Source organism: Bemisia tabaci, chromosome 3 (genome assembly GCF_918797505.1).
Source record: "Bemisia tabaci chromosome 3, PGI_BMITA_v3".
In the NCBI taxonomy this organism is placed as follows: domain Eukaryota; kingdom Metazoa; phylum Arthropoda; class Insecta; order Hemiptera; family Aleyrodidae; genus Bemisia; species Bemisia tabaci.
In genome coordinates this window covers 41,691,664-41,712,442 of record NC_092795.1, presented here as the reverse complement: position 1 = coordinate 41,712,442, position 20,779 = coordinate 41,691,664, and the positions used below count along the sequence as shown (strand labels likewise).

Here is a 20,779-nt window from a genome sequence, read left to right as displayed (position 1 = left end):
ACAAAACTATCGTTTAAATGTTGCCTGCATTCAGTAATTTTACGGCTAACTGTGCTTCGTGATATGTTTAAAATTGTTGCTATTTGCTCTTGAGTAATTCCAGCGTACAAGTACATCAAATAAGCACCCAAAACACAGTCATCTTTTTCAGGTATATACTCGAGTAGAGTCTCGAACTGCAATTTATTTAGGCCGGTCCATACCTGAATGTCATGGTCGGAAAGTTTTAAAAAAAACCCTGTCGCACTATCACTTGACTTTCCGGAGGATGAATTGTGGTATTTGCACGTTATTGACAATAACTCCTCAATTTCACCTGCACTAAAAGAAGAAGACTCAGAGCATTTATCAATGAAACCGGATAGAAATAAAGGATCCAAAACACCGTTTGTGAAATGATGAGCACAACACCGACTGCCCTCTCGTATAATGAACTTATACTCAAAAAAAATTGCACTTCTCAGCTGTTTGTTCAAAAAAATTAAATTACCTGAATCTAATGAATCTGAGCAATCAAAAATACATTTACGGTGAGTTTTAACGGAGGGAGACTTAAAGCCAATTGTCACTTTTTCAGGGGGTTTTTCCGCGACTTCCGACGATTTCCTGAGAAATTCCGCACTACATTTTAAACAAAACCACTGTCCACTTCGGCAAACTTTGTCTTTACGACTTTTTTTCTCTAACGAGACTTTACACTCAACGCATGTTTGTACATTACCACTCATCGTAAAAGAAAAATGACAGGATTTAAGAAAATAACCCGGCTCGATCGAAAGATAGAGGTCAACTAATTGATCAGTTTAAACAGGTGTTATTACAATTTGCAATGTGCATGTTATCATCGGTGTTGTGCTAATCTATCTTCACGATTGATTAAAATAATACCCATAGATCAGATAAGGATTCGCAATCTCCTAACTCCGCGGTCCATCAATGATCGCGCGCCCTATGCAGTGTAAGGTAGCCAATCCTACCAAATCGTTCAGTGTTCACAGAAAAATACAATACTGCGATATTGTCGAAAATCGATGAATCGATATAGTTTAAAAATTTTAAAAATACTTCAGAAATAGCTCCTGAAGAAAATAAGAATTTCAAGTGTGTCCATTCATGCAAATTCTACTGTTTGTGCAGGGTTCGGTCGCCAAGCGGGTACACCTTTCTATTTTCAGATGTTGCATTTAATTATACATCATTTTTGCCTTAGAAAACTGAGAAAAGAGAACGCGTGAGTTAAAAAGGGGGGGGGGGTGCAAGGAGCCCTAATTCCGCTCGTTTGAGTTAAAAATATTGCGAAAAGCGTAAAAAAAGGCTATCATTTACGGCTCCCTCCCCCCTTCTTTTGGTACCCGTGGACCTTTTCTCGTTTTCTAATGAAAAATACAGTAGAATAGAACATATGAAAGCGTCTAAGCGTTTTTAAACCGTGAATAAGTCGCTGTAGTTCGAGGCAAGGCGCGCTAATACCATGCGCAGCGCGCAACAACCTCGAGGTGCGCAACTTTGAGAAGCTGTAACTTGCGAACCAATCGTTTCCCCAGTATGCGACTTGTGCTGTTTTGTAGGGAATTGCATTGAGAACAACATATCTTATTTTGGTCAAAATCGCGAGATGACGTTTTTTGCTATTTACAATGTTGCCAAATTTAAGGGGTCAAAATTTAATAAGAATTGAAAAAATTGCAAAAATGGCAACGTTGCGTTGAAATTTTGTAACAAACGATACATGAAATAGAAACTACATACAATTCTGCGTTTTTTGGTCCAAACCGCATTCAAAAAGCTGTAACCGTTGCCGAAATATAGCAGTTTGAATTTTGCACGATTTTCCAACTTTGACCCCCCGCCCCCCCTCTTGTAATTATTTTTGGGGGCTGAAATTTTCAGGGATTACTATTGGCATATAGGCCTATCAAAATCCGAAGTTTGGTTGAAATCGGGTATGTTTTCAAATTTATATCACCACCGCTTTTACGATAATAAAACTAAGATAAAACTAAGATAAAACTGAGTCTACTTGTACTTATCTGCATGATCGCACTGTTCAATTAACTCTTCCTCTCTTTTCTTGACAAAAAATAACAATCGATACAGGCCTGCATGGCAGTGCACAAGTAACATCAACAGCAAAATTGTCATTTCAAAGAATAAAATTCTAGTAATTACAAACATATTTCGCTCTCAAAAGAACCACCTGCACCAATATTCAACGAGTTACTAAATCATTTCTTTAAAAACATAAATCTGGGGTATGTCCGCTGTCTGTATCCCTCGCTTTCTGTCGTTTCTCCTCGACTATAGGCGGATGTCAGGCCCGCTGGAAACTTTTTCTGTAGAAGCCTACGGTCCTGATTGGCTGGGTCTCAGTGTACCCTCTGCAAAACAGGAGATTTTTGTAAGCTTGTCGGTACTCTGAGCTCATAACCACGTAGATAATTGGATTTATGCATGTGGTCAAGTATATCAGCATGTATCTGAAAAAAAAAAATAATATTGCATGAGTACATAAAAACGTAATATTTACTCCATATCACGCACGACTGCTGATAAAATTGCCAGACCCTTAGCTCAGTAGCAAGCTAGTGGGTGGTCGTCAATTTAATTTCGAAGTCCCAAAAGTTAAGTAGACTTCCACTTTTGGCAGGGGCATTGTGGCAAGGGATACTGGAGTGCCTCATCATCACAAAAATTCTGACTGGTTGCTCAGGGGACACCGGGAGGACTTCTGTAGAGGCCCCCGAACACTTGAAAAACCCACACAAAGGAAGACTTTAGGTTAATTAGAGAGGCTCCACCTGAGAGGAGGGTCCCTCAAAACGTATCAGCACCCCAACAATTTTCAGGTCAGACCAACACCGACTATTATGCCACGCTACGCGGTATCCCCATACTGCTGCATTCATACGGCTGTTTTCTTGTACCATAAACGGAGCAGTGGCGGGACGTGAATGATCAGCTATCGATATTTTCCCATTTGAAGCTATGATAAAGAATCGACTATTAAGGTGTTTGTTGTGGACACCCTGTTTATCGATCCTTTTGTATAGGTTTATATGACTGATCAATCTATATATCGCAAAAGCATGCCACGCCACTGAACCGGAGATAGATATTGATACATACCCGCCGACGTGAAGGTAGTGATACTCGTCGAAAGACTGGAGCATCTTGGACACGGTGATGGGCAGGTAGCAGATGACGAAGGCACCGAAGATGACGAGGATCATCTTGAGGAGCTTGCGGTCTTTGGCGCTCATCTTGCCCGGGGAGCCGGGGGCCTGGCTGCGGCGCCGGAAGGAGGGGTGGCGGGCGAGGGAGTTGCGCCGGAAGAGAGCGCCCCGCATCGACGACAGCCGTCGACCCCCGAACGAGGTCCGCTTCTTGTGCGGCGCCGCTGAGGGCGACGTCGCCCGGCTGCTGCACGCCGAGGTCCCCGACGATACCCCGTCGTCAAGCTCCACCCCACCGTCGATACCTGCAAACAAGTCCAGTCAGGTTGCAGAGGTGAAAGAAGATCAAACGAAAAAGGCAAGGGACGTGGCTTGAGGCAGATCATGTACGAAATATCGTAGAGGCCGTCTCACCTAATGTAGGAGAGAAAACTTAGCTTCTGTAACTCTCTGCAGACCGATCATTGAAATTATTAGTTTGTCTGATGGATTCAGAGACAAAAGACCCTTCACTAGTATCTTGGCCATGGTGGAAGCCTTTACTTTCGGGACTTCAGCATTCTACTGTTGACTTACCTACATGGTTGATGTTTAACAACGAGTTGGCAGTTTCGTTTCGCAAACAAGCCGAAAATGGCCGAAATTTGGGAAACTTGCTTGGCCCATGACGTCACCCGAAGCTCATCATCCACCACGTAGGTAGGTCAACAGCCGAAATTAGGGTGATGACTGTTGCTCCCTTATAATTCTCTTTAAGGAACTGTTAAATCCCCGAAAGTAAAAACTTCCAGTGCCTCCACCTGTCGCCAAGAGGCCAGTGGAGGGTCTCTTGTCTCTTGTCTCTAGATGGATTAAAGTAAACCAAGATGGATAGGAGCGATAAAATTGGATGCCAATGCGGTTGTCAGTTGTCCAATAGACATGGTTGACCAATCACATAACTCCACTCTTTCTTATAGCTTAGTCCTGTCCAGCAAATTAACTGCATAATTTCATCACAAGACCTCCAGGGTTATTCAACCTAGCTGTCTACCTTGAGACCATTATACGTTGGTTTCCAAGGCTGAGGTCTGAGAAGGTTGCTTGGACGAGCTATTTTTTCAATCTTTTTCCTTTTAATCTTCATAGTAACCATGGGGTATAAAACTCAAATAGGCTCATAAAGTATCATGTTGATTTAGAAATTTGGTATCATATTGGAATCCAATTATGTTTCTGAGGCTAGCAACTTGTTCTCTCATGAGACGTGGCATAGCGATGACCAAAGTGCGAAACCACTTATCGCCATGCTGGAGAGTTTGCGACGCAGCAAACTTCCTGTCACTCTTGTATTTTTTCTTTGGAACACAAGTCATGACGTAATTTCTTGAAAACTTCCTTGAGTTTTCTTCTCTACCATTAGCAGGCCATTCTGTATAAAAATCAAGCCATAAAGTTGACTTGTTTCTCTCCAAAAAGTCAATAAAATACGAACGGTAATTTTGATACACCGCAATGGAAATACGTTGTTTCCCACTTCAGCCATCAATATCATGCTTCTCCTACACCATGGTAAATGGAGATTTAAAACTTGACTGGAATTGTGTATATACTCACCAGATGACGAAGATGGATCCGGGAGAATGGTCATCTTGTATCGATGCGAGGAAGGTGGTAGCAAGTAGTTGGGGTTGGGCGGGGGATGCGGGTGGGGGTGTGGGTGTGGGTGAGGGTGAGGGAGGGTCATCATGTGGAGGACAACGTCGCGGGAGAGTTCCGACTGGGCCTGCGAGTTGTCCGTGGTCCTCTCGGTGGAGCAGGAGGGCGCCGAGCAGCTGCTCGTCCCGATCGCCGAGTCGTCCGTCGAGAAGTTCGGCCGAAGCTTCCGCATTTCCGCCTTCCCGTGCTTCCCCGCATAATAGCTCACCTGATCAAAGAGGAAAAGAATTGCATGAGTCGAATTTGGCACGCCGCACAGTGGATCGAGTCAATACTGCCGTGCTAAGAAAGAACGCCGTATGAACATTCGAGAGTTGCCAAATTTTCCCGGATAAAACACGTATTTTTGAGGAAAGTTTAGCATATTTTTCCTTAAAATTTTCAGATGATTTAGATGAAATTGCGGACAAAATTGTCTGAAAAAATTAGAAGAAAAATATTTGCAACTTTCCCAGTAAATTCGAATTTAATCGAAGCAAATTTGGCAACGCCTGAAGGTTCATACGGCGTTCTTCCTTAGCACGACAGAATAGGAGAGGTCGGACAAAATTTGGAAACTTTAAACGCTAATAACTCCGTTTATACAAAACTTTGAGGTTCGAAAAGTGATTCCATTGATTTTCCCGTGAAATTTTATTTCAGAGTTACCTACCCCTTAAAGTTTAAAAAGTGACGAATTAAAAATGAAAATTTGCAGTTTTAGTCATAAATTTCACGTCCGACTTTTCTAATTGTCTGGATACACTGTGCGCCGCGCGCCGGTCGGGGAATGATTAGATAAGAAAACAATTAAGAATCGAGAAAGTCTGGAAGTTGAAGTCAGAGTTTCTGACACAATACAAAACATTCAGTTTTAGCAATAACGAATCAATTTTATTTTTTAGAGCAGCGAGAGTTACGCTCAGAGGATGTTGCTAGGTTATGAGGAAATTTTCCGTTTTAGAAGTCAACTCTTCGGAAGTTACTTATTTCTGTTTGTTAATTTTAAAAGAAAAATTAAAGTGCCTTGGAAATCATTCAATTTGACACGGAACCACCAATATTTAAAAAAACGCAGATTATATTATTATTCTCATTTAATAAATTGATTTATATTTTCCCCCATCAATTTAAATGAGAATGATCAATGCAGAGTGTGCAAAAATTTCAAAATCATGAGTTTAAAAACGCTGACTATGCGAGTATAAATATTAAAGCCTAACAGAGCGGCGCGCGGCGTGCTGCCAGCGCAAGAGGTTCACTGGCGCCAGGCGCCTACAAACCTAAGTGGATACTTCACGTATTGCACAATGCTTGAAGTATCCACTTAGGTTTGTAGGCGCCAATGCCCGTTTTGCGCTGGCCGCCCGCCCGCCATGCGGCGGTGCCTGAAGCAACTATTTCACAACAGATGCGTTGCACAGTATTATACGAAATCGAATGTATTAAGAATGACAGGCATCCTTTAAAAGCACAGATCTTTCCTCGAAAAATAAATTAAGATACTTATCGTACACAGGAAAAATCTAAAAGCCTTTAGCTGAGGCAAATATAGAGGTTTATCCGGTTCAGGTATAACAAGGTGGGAATTTCTTGAAAGATAATTAAGTCCTGTTACACCAAAGATGTGTAGAGACTTTTAGAGAATTTTGTCTCATGGAATTGACACTCCCCCATTTTTACCAAAACTCTCAACTACATATTATTCTCCGTTGGACCAAACAGACAAAACAAAAAAACAAGCAAACCCTCATTCTTCCAAGACATTATACATTTTCATCCAAAAACGTCGTGAGCAATTGTCGTTTGTATTTACATGTGGGACAATTAACTTTGGGTCTCAACTGGCACGTGGACCAAAACTCCCGGGCCGAAAGAACGCATGGACGTAAATTACTGGAAAAAACAGGTGCGCGGACAAAAAATCGTTGACGAAATGTTCTATAACCGAATTTCGTGACTTATCATTAGTTATGACATATGAGTAGAAAGAGGCATCTATTTAATTTTCCCCCACTAAGCCGAAAAAAATCAGTCATCCCCCCCCCCCCCATTTTCCTTCTAGCTTATTCTTGTGCCTGCGATATTAAGAGCCTCCGGTCTGCATGTGAGTAAGAGAAGAATTCAATGAGAATTCACGTAACTTTTAACGTACTTTTTTAAAAATATTTGAGGGGCTTGGAGGACAAGGATTAGTGCATTTTTTAAAAAAAAAATCGACATATTAATGATTTCAAGTAAAGCTAGCCTGCATCTTCTGTAAAAAAATCGCCCCCTAATTCCAATTATTGAGTGTCAAAGGGTCAGTCTAGACATTATTTCCGCCATAAGGATGCATCTAATTTCGAAACTTCAAACGTGTATTTCTCGAAATATCAAAACCTGCATTTATCCACCTTGTCCTCCAAGCCCCTCATTTCATGAACTATGATTTATTTAGTTTTTCAAGTGGTTCGGAGGTGCATTTACCTTGCTGGTTTTGCGGGATTGTCGGGAGTTGACGGTGGTGAGGCGAACGATAAAATAGATTCGAGCATAGCACGAAACGATGCACACGCAAGGGATGACGAAAGCCGTCAGGAAGAGGAACTGCTTGGGCGAGTGACCCCAGGCGTCGGGCAGGATGGAGCAGGACCCCACCGTGGGGTCGAGCCCGAACTGACCCCACTTTCCCCGCCACGTGGGCACCAACGCTCCGAACCCTAGGAGCCACGTGCTGCCCACCATCAGCACCAGGTTTTTCGCACTGTAAATCCTGAAAACGAAGACAAAGATAATTACAATCTTGCACATAACTTGACGGTGCCTCTGAGAACAGAATTACAATCCATTTGTCACCGTGTGCTGTTGTATTAGCGTCAATTGCGTACTGTATTACTAAAATTTTACTTTTTCATCAATAAAAAAATAGATTGTTTGGGAAAATAATACCTATTTGTTATTACTTAAGCGCAGCATAAATTTTCATTTGGTTAAAAATGAAAAAGTACATTTTTAAGGACTTGAGTAATAATTACTTCGTTAATTCGCCAGTATACTTTTTTGAAATAAATTATGTTGCTGGATGACAGCTGTTTTTAGTATTTTAAAAACGCTTGTTGAAAGAATGCGGTGGAGAGAATCGACAACTTTTGCGTTGTAGCGTTAAAGAAGCAAAAAAAAGAAAAAAGTGAACCTATCGAATTTAGTAAATAAGACGACGGAAACATCTGTGGGCAAACTAATAAGGAACGACGTATCCTTATTAGTTTTGCTTCTCAAAATATGTACCACTACCGAACTGAACCAAACTAATTTGACATTTGCAGAGAAGAAAAAGCGTGGATATTGCGGACAATTCAGGCTGGTTTGTTCTCTAATGAAAGGATACCGAGGTAAATCTGCAGCGTTGCAAACCGAAATGAGCAATTTCCGAGTTTAACCATCGATACATCTGAAAAATCCTAGGCAGGCGCTGTGCGACATTGACGACGACTCCTACATACAACTATTCGTGCTTAATGGATGCCCGTGTTGCGTGCAAAATTTTGAAGGCGCTTTACCTTCCCTCACGCAACTAGAGTCGTGTCATGGCGTGGCTGCGGTAGCGCTGCGCCGGCGCTCAGTGGATCGAGTCGATGGGAGAGGTCGCACAAAATTTGGAAACTTCAAAAGCTTGTAAATCCGTTCATACAAAACTTTGAGGTTTTAAAAGAGGCTCCATTGGTTTCCTTGTGACATTTTCTTTTAGAAGCACACTTTAAAATTTAAAATTTGACGAATTAAACATCAAAATTTTCAGTTTTAGTTAAAAACTTCTTGCCCGACCTCTCTAATTGACTCGATTCACTGTGCGCCGGCGGAATATAGCACGCTTCCGCGTTGCCTACGAGAATAGAGAGGCCGTAACTACGATTCAGTGACGTCACGCTAGGAGATGAGACTCGGTCGCGATTTTACATGTGTCCTTATGGGAGAACGCATGACACATATTCCTCTTGTTCTAAAATCTTTTCAAGGTTTCATCTAATGCAAAAGTTCATGAGAACCGCTTTTGAAGGAAGATAAAATTTTACATCAGAAAACTGCCTAGTTCATAGATTACATTATCTGATAATTGAGGAAATAAAAGCTAAACACGACTAAATACTGAAAATCGTTACCCCACTATGATTCAAACGCGCCGCAACTTCGGCCGATCGACGGCGGCTCTGATTGACTAACACGGCGATTACTCTACTAGTTTGACGTCACGAAACCGAGTAGTTACGGCCCCTCCATTCTCGTAGGCAACGTATATTTTGCGTATTAGCAAACGCAGATCAGCGCCTACAAGAACGCAAGGATACTTCACGCATTGCGCCTATGACACAGTGCGGTCGCTGGTCGACGCTATAAGCATATTAGCGCAACGGCTTCCGCACATTTCGTCATGCGGTCATACCGTTTGAAATTGCTGGATTCTAGTTAAATTCACCGAAATCGTAACGAGATATAAATGAATGGGGGAAACTTACTTAGGATAGAGGTCAGGATGGCTGATCATGATATATCGGTTGATGGTGATGGCAAGGACGGTGAAGAGGGAGACGGCAAGAAGCCCGTAGCGGAGAAACGGGAACAGTTGGCAGAGGAGCTCTCCGTGCTTCCACGAGCGGAACCAGAACGTCGAGGCAGCTAAGGGCAAGTTGAAGCAGCAGAACATCAGGTCACTTATGCTCAGGTTGATTATGAACACTGCAGTCGCGTTTCGCACCTGAAACAAAAAAAAATCAGCCGATTCTTCAGTCTTAATTGGCCTTTGCACGGAAAAAATCCATTGACAAATTTCTAGATTTCTAACGAAATGAGTTCCTCTAAGAAAGTTCCAAATCAAATCTCTAGATTAGAATTTTAACTTTCCCATCCTCAAGAGCGGAAATTTTTCAGGAATTTCCGGCTGTAACTAACGTTGCCGCGAAACTCTGACAAAGAAACACATACACTCAAACAAACGTGTCTCTACACTCTGCATCACCTGAAAGTTTTCGGGTACTTAACTTTCCAGGCATTAAATACTGGGGAACTTTGATCCTTAGGTATAACGATACATAATAGTTATGTTTAAAAGGAATTTATAATATGCTGCTGGACACTTAATTGTCGGTTCTACTTGCCCTTCCATCCCTCCTAATTCAATGTTTTGAGTATTATTTTAAGAAACAGGGCCTTAAAAATGAACGTTTCAACAACCGGATATATATTGGGCGGTACTTTTAAGTGATAGTCTGACCAGGTCACTTACTAACGACTGAATAGAAACGGTAAGGATTTTGTTACAGGTGTTCTCTTTAAACTCTGAGTAGAGAATGGCACGTACGCCAACGCGTATGCAATGCTTTGTACTTAGTACAAAAGATAAAGAAATTCAAAGTTTAATTTATACAGGCATGCATAATATTCACTTTAGCGTTTGAAAGATTCTGAGAACAAAATTTCCGAAGGTTGACTTTAAGAAAGACCCCTACATTTAACAAAAAATTGAATTTTTCGATTTGCTGGCAATTTTTCATCTTCAATTTTTCCTTTCCGTACTCATTAAAATTCCATTGGATTTGGTGGAATCCTAAATTTTACAATCTGATATTTTCCGCGCCATCCGTTAGTGAGCGGCACTACGAAAGAAACCAATATCTTACAAGGCAGGAGGCTTGTTTAAAGAAAATTAATGTAAGAAATAATTAAAAACGTGGTTAAAAGGCTAACGAGCCCGCCACCCCGATGGGGGACGGGGAGGAGGGGTAGGCGTGACCTTGCGCGACGCACGACAGGCAGCTTCCCATGCAACGCCCTTGAGAGCCCGACGACACGGTTATTGCGTCGTCGAACGGGAATCTGCACCTTGCCCCGGCGAGACGGAAGGGGCGTTAATGGGGATTAGTGCCCCTATAGTGTCCCCGCTTTTACTCGACACTAAATTGAAATGTTCCCCGGCCGAAGACGCCTCCGTCAACTGGGTCGGGGAACTGGGTCAGTGTATTCAGCCGACCTGGCACGTTCGCCCAGAACAAATACGGATAATTGTCCAAACGACTAAAAACTCCTGCCACTCCATTATAATGACCAGATGAAAAAAGCTACCCCTCCCAGGAAGGGGGAAGGGGGCGAGGGAGAATCTCGACGCATCGGACTACGCGGTCTTTGATGTGCCCGCACCCCGAAATGCTCATCGCACACGCACGATCCCTCTAAAATTAGCACGAGTATCGGATTGGAGGTTAAATGGACCGATATACTGCCGTGCTAAGAAAAAACGTCGCATGAGACTTCAGGCGTTGCCAAATTTCCTCTGGCAAACCACTAATTTTCAGGAAAGTTTTTGAATATTTGTCAGCCAATTTCTCGGATAATTTTGTTTGTAATTTGATCTAAAGCGTCTGATAATTTTAAGAAAATATATTCATAATTTTCATTCTCCTCAAAATAAACATTTTATCGAAAGAAATCTGGCAACTGTTGAATGTTCGTGCGGCGTTTTTCCTTAGCACGGCAGGATATAGCCAAACTCTTGAGAATCGTGTTTATCCTGACTGAAAAAAAACTAGTCCTAAATTTAAGGAAACATGTATCCTTAAAAAGTTTCCTAATTCCAATACGGTGTTAGCTTGGAACAGGTCAAGTTGTGCGCTTAAATGCGGATATTCTACATGGATTTATGTAAGTACAAATAAGAGCTTATTTTTCAAAACCATTTGGCAACAATGTGATTCGCTCTACCTTATTCTCAAGAACACTATAGAGGTTTATCCGTCAACATCCCAAAATCTGATTTTTCGACCCTCTCCAAATGAGAATGGCTCCTCTAAAATTTTTGTCCACGGGTTGAGAGATCTTCGCCCACGGACAATCACATGATTTACATGAACCGAACTTACATGCAATGAGAAATCAGTATTTCTGGTTCATTTTAGAAACAACGAATATGCCGTAAGTTTTCTTATGCAGATTGGCCCTTTCATGAATGAGCTAGAAACAGTGATTTCTTACAGCAAAATGAAATCTATACCTTTGTTCTCTTCAAATTTTCCCCGTAGCGTCTTTGAGGTGATATGAAGAATGTGTAACTTAAATTATGACCTAATTTAAACTCAATTTTTATCGAAAAATTCCCTTTTTCAATTCAATTCTGTCCTCTGCCTATAGGAAGACATTATGAAGAGCCGTATCCACAGTCACTCTTTTAACAGCCTTTTTTTTTTTAGGAAGGCTCTGTATGGTATACGTTGTGATTAAATGGAGGCATTAATCTTTGCATCACTAGCAGAACAGTTTGAAAACTTCGAGTAAAATTCAACAGAACAGCTCAAGAAAAATATTTTTGTAAGGTATCACAACGATATGACACTGCAAAAGTACAAACTGTGACATAAGATACTCGCGTGAGATTTTGTTGAAATTTTTGTGTGACGTGCATCAGATTGAAATTATCAGAAAGGTTCTATCTAGTGGTAGTAGTTACGAACACAGCCGTAACGTCTACGGCTATCTACATTTTCGATTTGAAAAGAAAGACAAAGAATGACTACGAGTACAAAAAAAAAAGATTTCGGATAAAAAAAATTCTGTCCGGGATTCCTGGTGGTTATATTGAGTAAAAAAATACAATTTTATCGGAATTGGAAAATATGTACGTTATATTTATGATAAAAGGTACTATGTGCATAGGGTTTACGTGCAACATACTTCCTTCTAGCATACATACGTCCAATTTAGTTCTGATGGTGCAAATTTTGTACCTGTGATAGAGCATTCCAATGTCGCTAACCTTGCAAACATAAACGATCATCTAAACTAGTTTCACCTCTACTCCCAATAAACTTTGAATTCAAGACGAAAATTACCGTCGCAAAGTTTACTTTTTGCAAAGAATGTACCTAAGTGGCACAATCTCAGCAACATTGAAATGCTCTTAGTTCCCTTTTGCAAAATGCAATCCAATTGGTTGTTGCTGCAAAAAAATAGTTTCCCACAACCTGCTATACAATGCTCCAGTGACCATGTAAGTTGGCCCGAACACTAACTTTTCGGGAAGAAAGCCTTTCCCCTACCTAGTTTCTCACTAATATCCGCCCGAGTTTCGCATATCTTCCGTTTCTCCTCATCGCAGCTTCCATCAAACCGCAATTGCCCGGAAACTAGGACCGCACATCTTATCTGATAAAATCGTTCGCCCTTTAGACTGATTCTGGGGGGTTAGGCTAGACTAGTCGATGAGTCAACTGTTGATCTAATATCATTACATGAACGTAGAAGAAAAACGGGGTAAAAAATCACTAATGTGTGATCAATTTTCAAGGACAATTCTGTAATTCTCCTACGATTTTAATAAATTAAAACGCGTAATATCCAAAATCTAAGCTCAGATTCGGATTCCTCGTGAAAAACTGATGCGATTTCATGCATCAAATTTTAGAATAGCGTGAAGAAAAGACGTTCAATGACGTAAAAAAACACTAATGTATAATCAATTTTCAAGGACAATTCTGTAATTTCTCCTACGATTTTAAATAGATTAAAACGCGTAATATCGAAAATCTAAGCTCAGATTCGGATTCCTCGTGAAAAACTGATGCGATTTCATGCATCAAATTTTAGAATAGCGTGAAGAAAAGACGTTCAATGACGTATAAAAACACTAATGTGTGATCAATTTTCAAGGACAATTCTGTAATTTCTCCTACGATTTTAAATAGATTAAAACGCGTAATATCGAAAATCTAAGCTCAGATTCGGATTCCTCGTGAAAAATTGATGAGATTTCATGTATCATATGTTAGAATAATCAGTATGCTCACGTTTCGTCTCTTTCCTCCACGCTATGCTCGGATATGATACATGAAATTGTATCAATTTTTAACGAGGAATCCGAATCTGAACTTCGATTTTGGGCATCACGCGTTTTAAGTCAAATTTTCCAAATTCGAAAATCTGAAATGACTGATGTGGCTTAAAATGCCATCTCGGCTCCTGTTCGATGGATTTTCCTGCAATTCGGTGTCAGGGTATGATACATGAAATTGCATCGATTTTTCACGAGGAATCCGAATCTGAGCTTCGATTTTGGGGATCACGCGTTTTAAATCAAAATCTGTCAAAATTCAAAAAATCCGAAAATCCGAAATGGCTTAAAATGCTATCTCGGCTCCTGTTTGATGGATTTTCCTGAAATTCGGTGTCAGGAGGTATTTTTCGACGGGAAACTCGAATTTTTAGTCCATTTTTTAAAATTCTCAAATTCAAGATGGCGGACGTGGGTTAAAATGCTATCTCGGTTTCTGTTTGTTCGAGTCTTGCGAAACGCGGTATCACACGGTATTTTTCAACGGAAAACTCGAATTTTTAGTCAATTTTTTAAAATTCTCAACTCCAAAATGTTGGATGTGGCCTAAAATGAGCCCCGGTTCTGGCCTCCGTTTCTGTTCGTTAGAGCTTTGGGAACCGCGGGATCAGGGGTACTTTTCGACGGGAAATTCGAATTTTTAGTCGATTTTTGAAAATTCTCAAATCCAAGATGGCGGACGTGGCCTAAAATGCTATGTCGGCTCCTGTTCGATGGATTTTTCTGAAACTCGGTGTCTGAGGGTATTTTTCGACCGGAAACTCGAATTTTTAGTCAATTTTTAAAAATACTCAAATCCAAGATGGCGGACGTGGCCTAATATGCTATCTCGGTTTCTCTTCGTTCGAGTTCGCTGAAACTCGGTATCACGAGGTATTTTTCGACGAGAATTTCAAATTTCTAGTCAAATTTCCAAAATTCGTAAACCCAAGATGGCGACCGTGGCCCAAAATGTCATCTCGGCTCCTGTCGGTTTTTGTGCAACGTAGTATTAGGGTAACTCTTTCCAGTCAAATCTTCAAAATTTGAAAATCACGATTGCTAGAAACCAGACCATTGTATGGCAGGTTATGAAAAACTATTTTTCGCAGGAACAAGTAACCCGCTTCTTCAAAACTAGCAACTTCACACTCATAAGTTTGTATAGTGAAGAAATTTTAAGCCAGGATATTTTTTAACTGACAGTAGGTATTCCATATAAACTTTTGATGAGCCGCCGGAAAATTATATTCTATATGTGTTGAATATTCAAATGTAAACATTCTAAAATGAAAGTCCAAAACAGAAAGTGCTGATCGTAATGCTTAGTATTCCAACAGAATTTTTCTCTTCTTGAATGCACACATGATTCCTACCCCTGTGAAAGATCAACAAAGGTTTTCATGGCATTTACAGGCAAAAAGCGAAGGCTAAAACAAGGTACCTCGTACACTTTCATTTCTAAAATCCTTAAAAAACTATAGCAGATTAAAGATGCCAAAAAATTGAGATAAAAATGCCTCCTCTCCAAAACTTATGGCTAACAGTTATCTCAATCCAAGGTAACAAAATTGTGTTGAGTTGAGAAAACCACGCTTTCTTGAACCAAGTATACGTTTTCTCGAAACAGACTAACGGATACTTGAAACGGGAAAACTGTTTCCTTAAAATTAGGGAACGAGGGAATCGCTTCTGTGTCCTAAATTTAAGGATCCATGTCGTGTTGATCGAAGAACCCTGTTTCCTTAGAATTAGGAAACGGAGAGAAGCAAAGCCGTTTCCTGAATTGAAGAAACCATGGAGTGTCGTTTGAAGAGATCAGTTTCCTTAAAATTAGGAAACGGGCATATCATTTCCTGTTTCCTCAATTTAAGGATCTATTTGATGTTGATCAAAGAAACCCATTTCCTTAAAATTAGGAAACAGAAAAATTACCAAACGCCTGCAGAGGAGGTGGATGCAATGTGCCGTACACCACCATGTATTCGGCGAATTGCTCAAGAGGGGCCTTCCAAATATACCGTCGCTCCTCTGGCGGAAGGGCGCATCTACACTTCGAGGTGTTGAGCCCCTCCGTCCGTATACCACCATGCTCTCTACGGCTTACCTACGTGAAAATTTCGATGCACCCATACGCCCATGAGTGACATCACGCTCATAAAAAACGTAACGCTAAATTTCCAATTTTTGGACCCCCACTCACTTCTTCCCTTGTAAAACTTTTGCGACGTAGGTCCCTTTTCTTTCACACGTAAAAACCAAACGGCATAACGCTCTCCTTGACCCTTACTCTCCCTTAGAGCGTTACGTATTATTTGAACGGTCCTTTACAGAAATCCGACGGAACCGCTTGGATGGCGTTATTCGTAAGATCCACTCGAACAAATTCAGTATGTTTAAATTTAATCCATTAATCTCTTGTTCGTAAAGGATTTACGCGTCGGAAAGGTGGAGGTTTTGATAAAACGCAATTTTTGTGCCTTATCAAACTTGTTTTCAGTCCAAAATGTCAGAATGCTTTCTAGAAATGAACGGATCAGAGCCAAAGTTCCTTTGATATTTTTCGGTGAATTTTCTGATTCGACGAAAATTTCTTTAAATGTCCTATACAAAAGCGTGCGTCCGTTAATGTAGGTATAAATAAATAATGTGAAACTTTTCAACATTTTAATGCAAGTGCACTCTTTGAAACTGGTCGTAGCTTCGAACATTTTTAAGTGTCTTCAAATCCCAGAAAGCTTGACTCGGCCCGATAAGTACTCATTAAAGCCTATACATGCCTATGCATGCCTATGCCTATGCCTATGCCTTGCTACACATTAGAGCACGTAATAATCATGGTTCATACATGCTTTTTGAAATGAGCTTGGATTCTCCCGAAAAAAGCCAGTCGAAGGTCGATGATGAGAAGATGCTTTCTTATATCTCCTCCAACTGTGGCTCTCCTCTCCCTAAAAATTAAGCAGTATAGCCCTTTTACAATGGATTGCGGATGAGTGCAATGCCCATATTGCTGAATTGGTGAATACGAGTTTCCAGCGACTGACAAATCGGTGCAGCTCAACAAGAGGTGAAGTCATGGTGTTAGTCGTTTGTGAATGAAGAGAAGAAAATTACATAGATTTGATGGTATTCTTTTAATAATTTTGAATGACAGTAATCCATATAGAGCGTGCAAAAACTTAATTGCAGGAACAAGTTCAAAAACACTGACTCCGCGAGATAAACTAATCGCGCCGAGCACAGTGCGGTCGGCGCGAAGAGCATATTAGCACCTACGAGACTGCAGGAATACTTCACGCATTGCGCCAAACGCCGTGCGGCCGGCAGCGCGGAGCGCATAGCAGCGCCTACAAGACTGGAAGAATACTTCACGCATTGCGCGCTCTGTCCATTGCGCGCTTTAATCGTTGAAAATTCGTATTTTTTCGTTGTCATTCTGGGACCTACCACGGCGGCGCACACCATTTCCGACCAGCGCACATGCGCGCCTACAATCCCAGGATCAAGGGTTCGTGGAGATTTTGTACCCCTGAATGGTATGTATAGTCTTTTGAGAAATTGATGTTAGGGTTTGTCCGTCTTTTCCTGCTCATCGGCGGATCCAGCAAATTGGCAACATTTCCTTTCCTCCATTTAAACCTATGGAAATGTATCGATTCTTGGAGGGGTCAGGTGCCCCGACAAGAATCGATTATTTACATATTTAGCATGGGTTAAAATGGATAAGATACGGTGTTGTCAAATTGCTGGATCCGCCTCTGTCTCTGATCGTCCATCATTATAACGAGAACCTCTCTATGGCAAGGAAATCGACTGATCTCTTGAGTTCTCGTTACAGAGAGAGATTACTGCACTGAAAAAATAAATAGAGAAAAAAATAACGCAATGCCAGAGATCGCTCATCTCTCGAATTCGTGAGTATTTCACGGAAATTGCGAGTCTTTCTTCATCCACCGTATGCTCTTGATCTGGGCTCATTCACCCCACCTCAGAAACATGGTCTCGAAGCACACACATGATTAATACTCGAGCGGGAAACAAAGAAGCAAGCACGAAGTTGGGCGCGACTTGGCGCGAGGGTTGGCACACACGCAAAGGGATCAGAAAACAAAGGGAGACGGATTTAAGCCCCCGATCCAACCTGTTGAGTGTTGATTCTCATGACGGAGTTGCGGATGGGCGCAGTATGGAGGGGGCACCCGAACAAGGGAGGGGGGGGGGCAAAATGAGCAGCGAGAGGTGGAAGGAGAGTTGGACTTAAGTCGGGGGACGCTCTGACAGTTTTGAATAATTGAGGAGCACGGGAGAGAGGGGCAAGAGGCCTCCCGATTGTAAAACCACGTTTGCCTCGCTTCTGCAAAATATAAAATGGCGTACATTTCCTTCAAATGGACGTATTTATGATGAAAGGAACTATGTGTATAGGGTTTGCGTGGGACATAGTTCCTTTTAGCAAATAGGTCCAAATAGAGTTATGTAAAGTTAGAGTTACGACACGTGGGATACATTTTTGATTGGATCCTTTCTCTCCGTCTCGGAATGGTTCCCATGGCGTTGCAAACGGTAAAAAATATTGCATTTCCACCGGGTACAAAGGTTTTAACATTGCATAAACGGCTCCAAGGAAGGGCGTATGCCCCCCTCCCCCTTCGCCAGCAAAAAAGGGGAAGAAAAAAAGAAGGAGGGAACGGAAGAAAAACGCTTACATTTGGTAATTTTTCAAAATGAAATTGACTTAAACTGCAAATTTGATGCTTCGAAAATTATCTGGGCGAAGCCCTTGGACCCCTTTTTTGTCCCCCTTTTTTGAAGATGTCTGCATCCGCATGTAGCATAATCCGGTATAACTGAGGGTATGGTAGGAAAAAAACAAAATAAGAAAAGGAGGGGGGCAGGGAAAGAATTCGCAAATGACTTGATCTAAAATTCCGAATAGATTGAGAAGCTGCGTATAATCTGTTGGATGGACAGTTTGTGGTATTACGGCACGAGGTCCCTGGTAACATTTTGCTTCTTAATCTGCGTCTTGGAGGCTTCTTGGAGGCTTCTGAAAAGTCCAAGAAGCTCTGAAGAAGACGATTTTTCTGTACTTGGTGACTACTTTGAGCATTCTTGAGTCCTTCTTCGCCGTCCGATCCATTGTTTTCATCGAAGGGCGATAACTACCCGTGACGGCCGCGAGACCCGGATTCGAAAAAGGTCGTTCCGCTTTAATGAGGGTCGTCGAGGGTCGTCACTGATAATCGGACCCTTCTTGAAGAATGCTTGTACTCTTCCTGCTCTAGAAGTTTCGCATGCGGCCTAACTGTCAGGCACTTAGACGCGGAATCTATCGTTGTAGTTCCAGTTTGAGCGATTCTTCACGCGATTAGTTCTTTTTTCAATCCCCGAGAGTGCGGCACATGCGTGCATCTCCCAGAACCTACTATTTGCACCACTTATCATTTATTTTTGAAGTTCAGAATGAAGTTTTGGAAATTTCTTGAACGTTGACATGCAGTTCCTCCTCTAATAAATACTATTACGAATATTTTGACATCTCAAACCTTTAGCTAATTTAAGGAGACTTCAAACAGAAGTGCCAGCAACGACTGATATCCAATCAATTATCCTTTTAGTCTATTAGATTAATTACATTAAATTCGTTCGACTGTTAAAATGAATCAATGTAGCCTCTTGTCATCATTTTACTCTCTAATAATGTGGTATAATGATACTCAGCAAATTTTTCCGAGGTGCAGTTGAACGGATTTTAACAGTATTTGCCCACTTCATTAAACATTGCCAAAATCACTCTCATTTTTTATTTTTTCAACAGAAAATTATCCAATTTTTTTCCTTGAAATGTGGGGAATTCATTCTCTTAAACTTAGGAGAAATTTACAGAAGTTTCAAGGTGTTATGTTGTTTGGTTCTCATTTTAAGTAAATGAAACTTGAGAGGAAAATTACGCGCCATGAAATGCACTTTTGTCCTTTGCTCACACGTCAAGAATGAGAACTAAAAGTGGGAGTCGTTTGTGCGTTGTAGAGTGATGCCCTAAATTTTTTGAGTGTCGCGCACTCAGCAATTAATGCGGATTGGATACTCAACAGTTATCAGCTTGTCTGAACTATTTGAATACATTAAGTAAGTTAAGTTAAGTAAGTTAAGAAATTCTGGTGCAATCCTTCCAATTCATGCGAGCATAATGCAATGTATAAAGATGCTAATACGGAATTCTTTATTCGCCCCAATATTCTCTAAAAAGTAAAAAAAAAAATAGAAATATGAAACAATTTCTTACTCGAGGGAAAAAAGCGTAACTTTGTATGGTTTTTAGAGAATGTCTCAAAGCTCGCCAGTTTTCGGAACGCGAAAAAGCCTCGATGGCTTCACCTTCTCTGCATCTTTCTGCCTAAAAGTTGATCCTTTGTAATACATGTCAATGCGCGCTCGCGCGGTGTAATCCAGGGTCGTTCCGAAATTTAATAGAATATTGTGAACTGATAATTTCATTCTTCTGCCCCCGCAATCAGACTCGGAAGATGAAGGCCAATATTTCAATTGTTTAGACGAGTCACTGAGGTTCAAAATCGCATACCTACCTTTCTTTGAATTTGAACATAATTTTTTAAGATAATGGTTGCTGATAACGTCAATTTTCAATTTATAAAAGTCTTCCTCCCATCGGAAAATCATTAAAACAGCTGTCACCATATCTTTGACGCTGTCGCGTCTGATGTCATGCGCCGACTGGTCTCATTTTCGTGCCCAAAGTAACTGAGGATCATGATGTGGGCTAACGCTAACAACGGCTCACCATTGTTACCAATTGAGTGTAGTATTGCAAGCTTGTAAGAATACAGATGTGCGTTTTCCAACACAAACCGACATCGTCGAAGACCGTCAAACAAGGCTCCCTCCGAACGAAAGGCAAAATAAGAACAATAATATTCCGTGGCCGTGTTTTTTTTTGTTCGAAAAGAGAAGAGTGCGAACCTTTCTGGTGGCACGGCGTGGCGTTGGCAAAGGCTCCTATCAAGCATAGCAGGTCAATATCCTCGAAGACGCGCTGACCCTAACCTTTGAGATTCGTCACACTTTCCAT

The 20,779-nt window shown here is 41.1% G+C and overlaps 1 protein-coding gene across 2 annotated transcripts in view; it reads right to left on the bottom strand.

The window, feature by feature from the left end:
• Window positions 1–1,954: 1,954 nt before the first annotated feature.
• Window positions 1,955–20,779, bottom strand: part of LOC109039449 (G-protein coupled receptor moody) — a 264,915-nt gene continuing 246,090 nt past the window's right edge. For both annotated transcript variants that reach the window (XM_072298371.1, XM_072298372.1), the window contains 5 exons: window positions 9,347–9,585; window positions 7,320–7,605; window positions 4,770–5,079; window positions 3,127–3,478; window positions 1,955–2,477 (listed from right to left, as the gene is read on the bottom strand). In XM_072298371.1, the coding sequence (XP_072154472.1) occupies window positions 2,312–2,477; window positions 3,127–3,478; window positions 4,770–5,079; window positions 7,320–7,605; window positions 9,347–9,585 (1,353 nt within the window). In that variant the 3' untranslated portion in view covers window positions 1,955–2,311. The remainder of the gene's footprint in view (window positions 2,478–3,126; window positions 3,479–4,769; window positions 5,080–7,319; window positions 7,606–9,346; window positions 9,586–20,779) is intronic.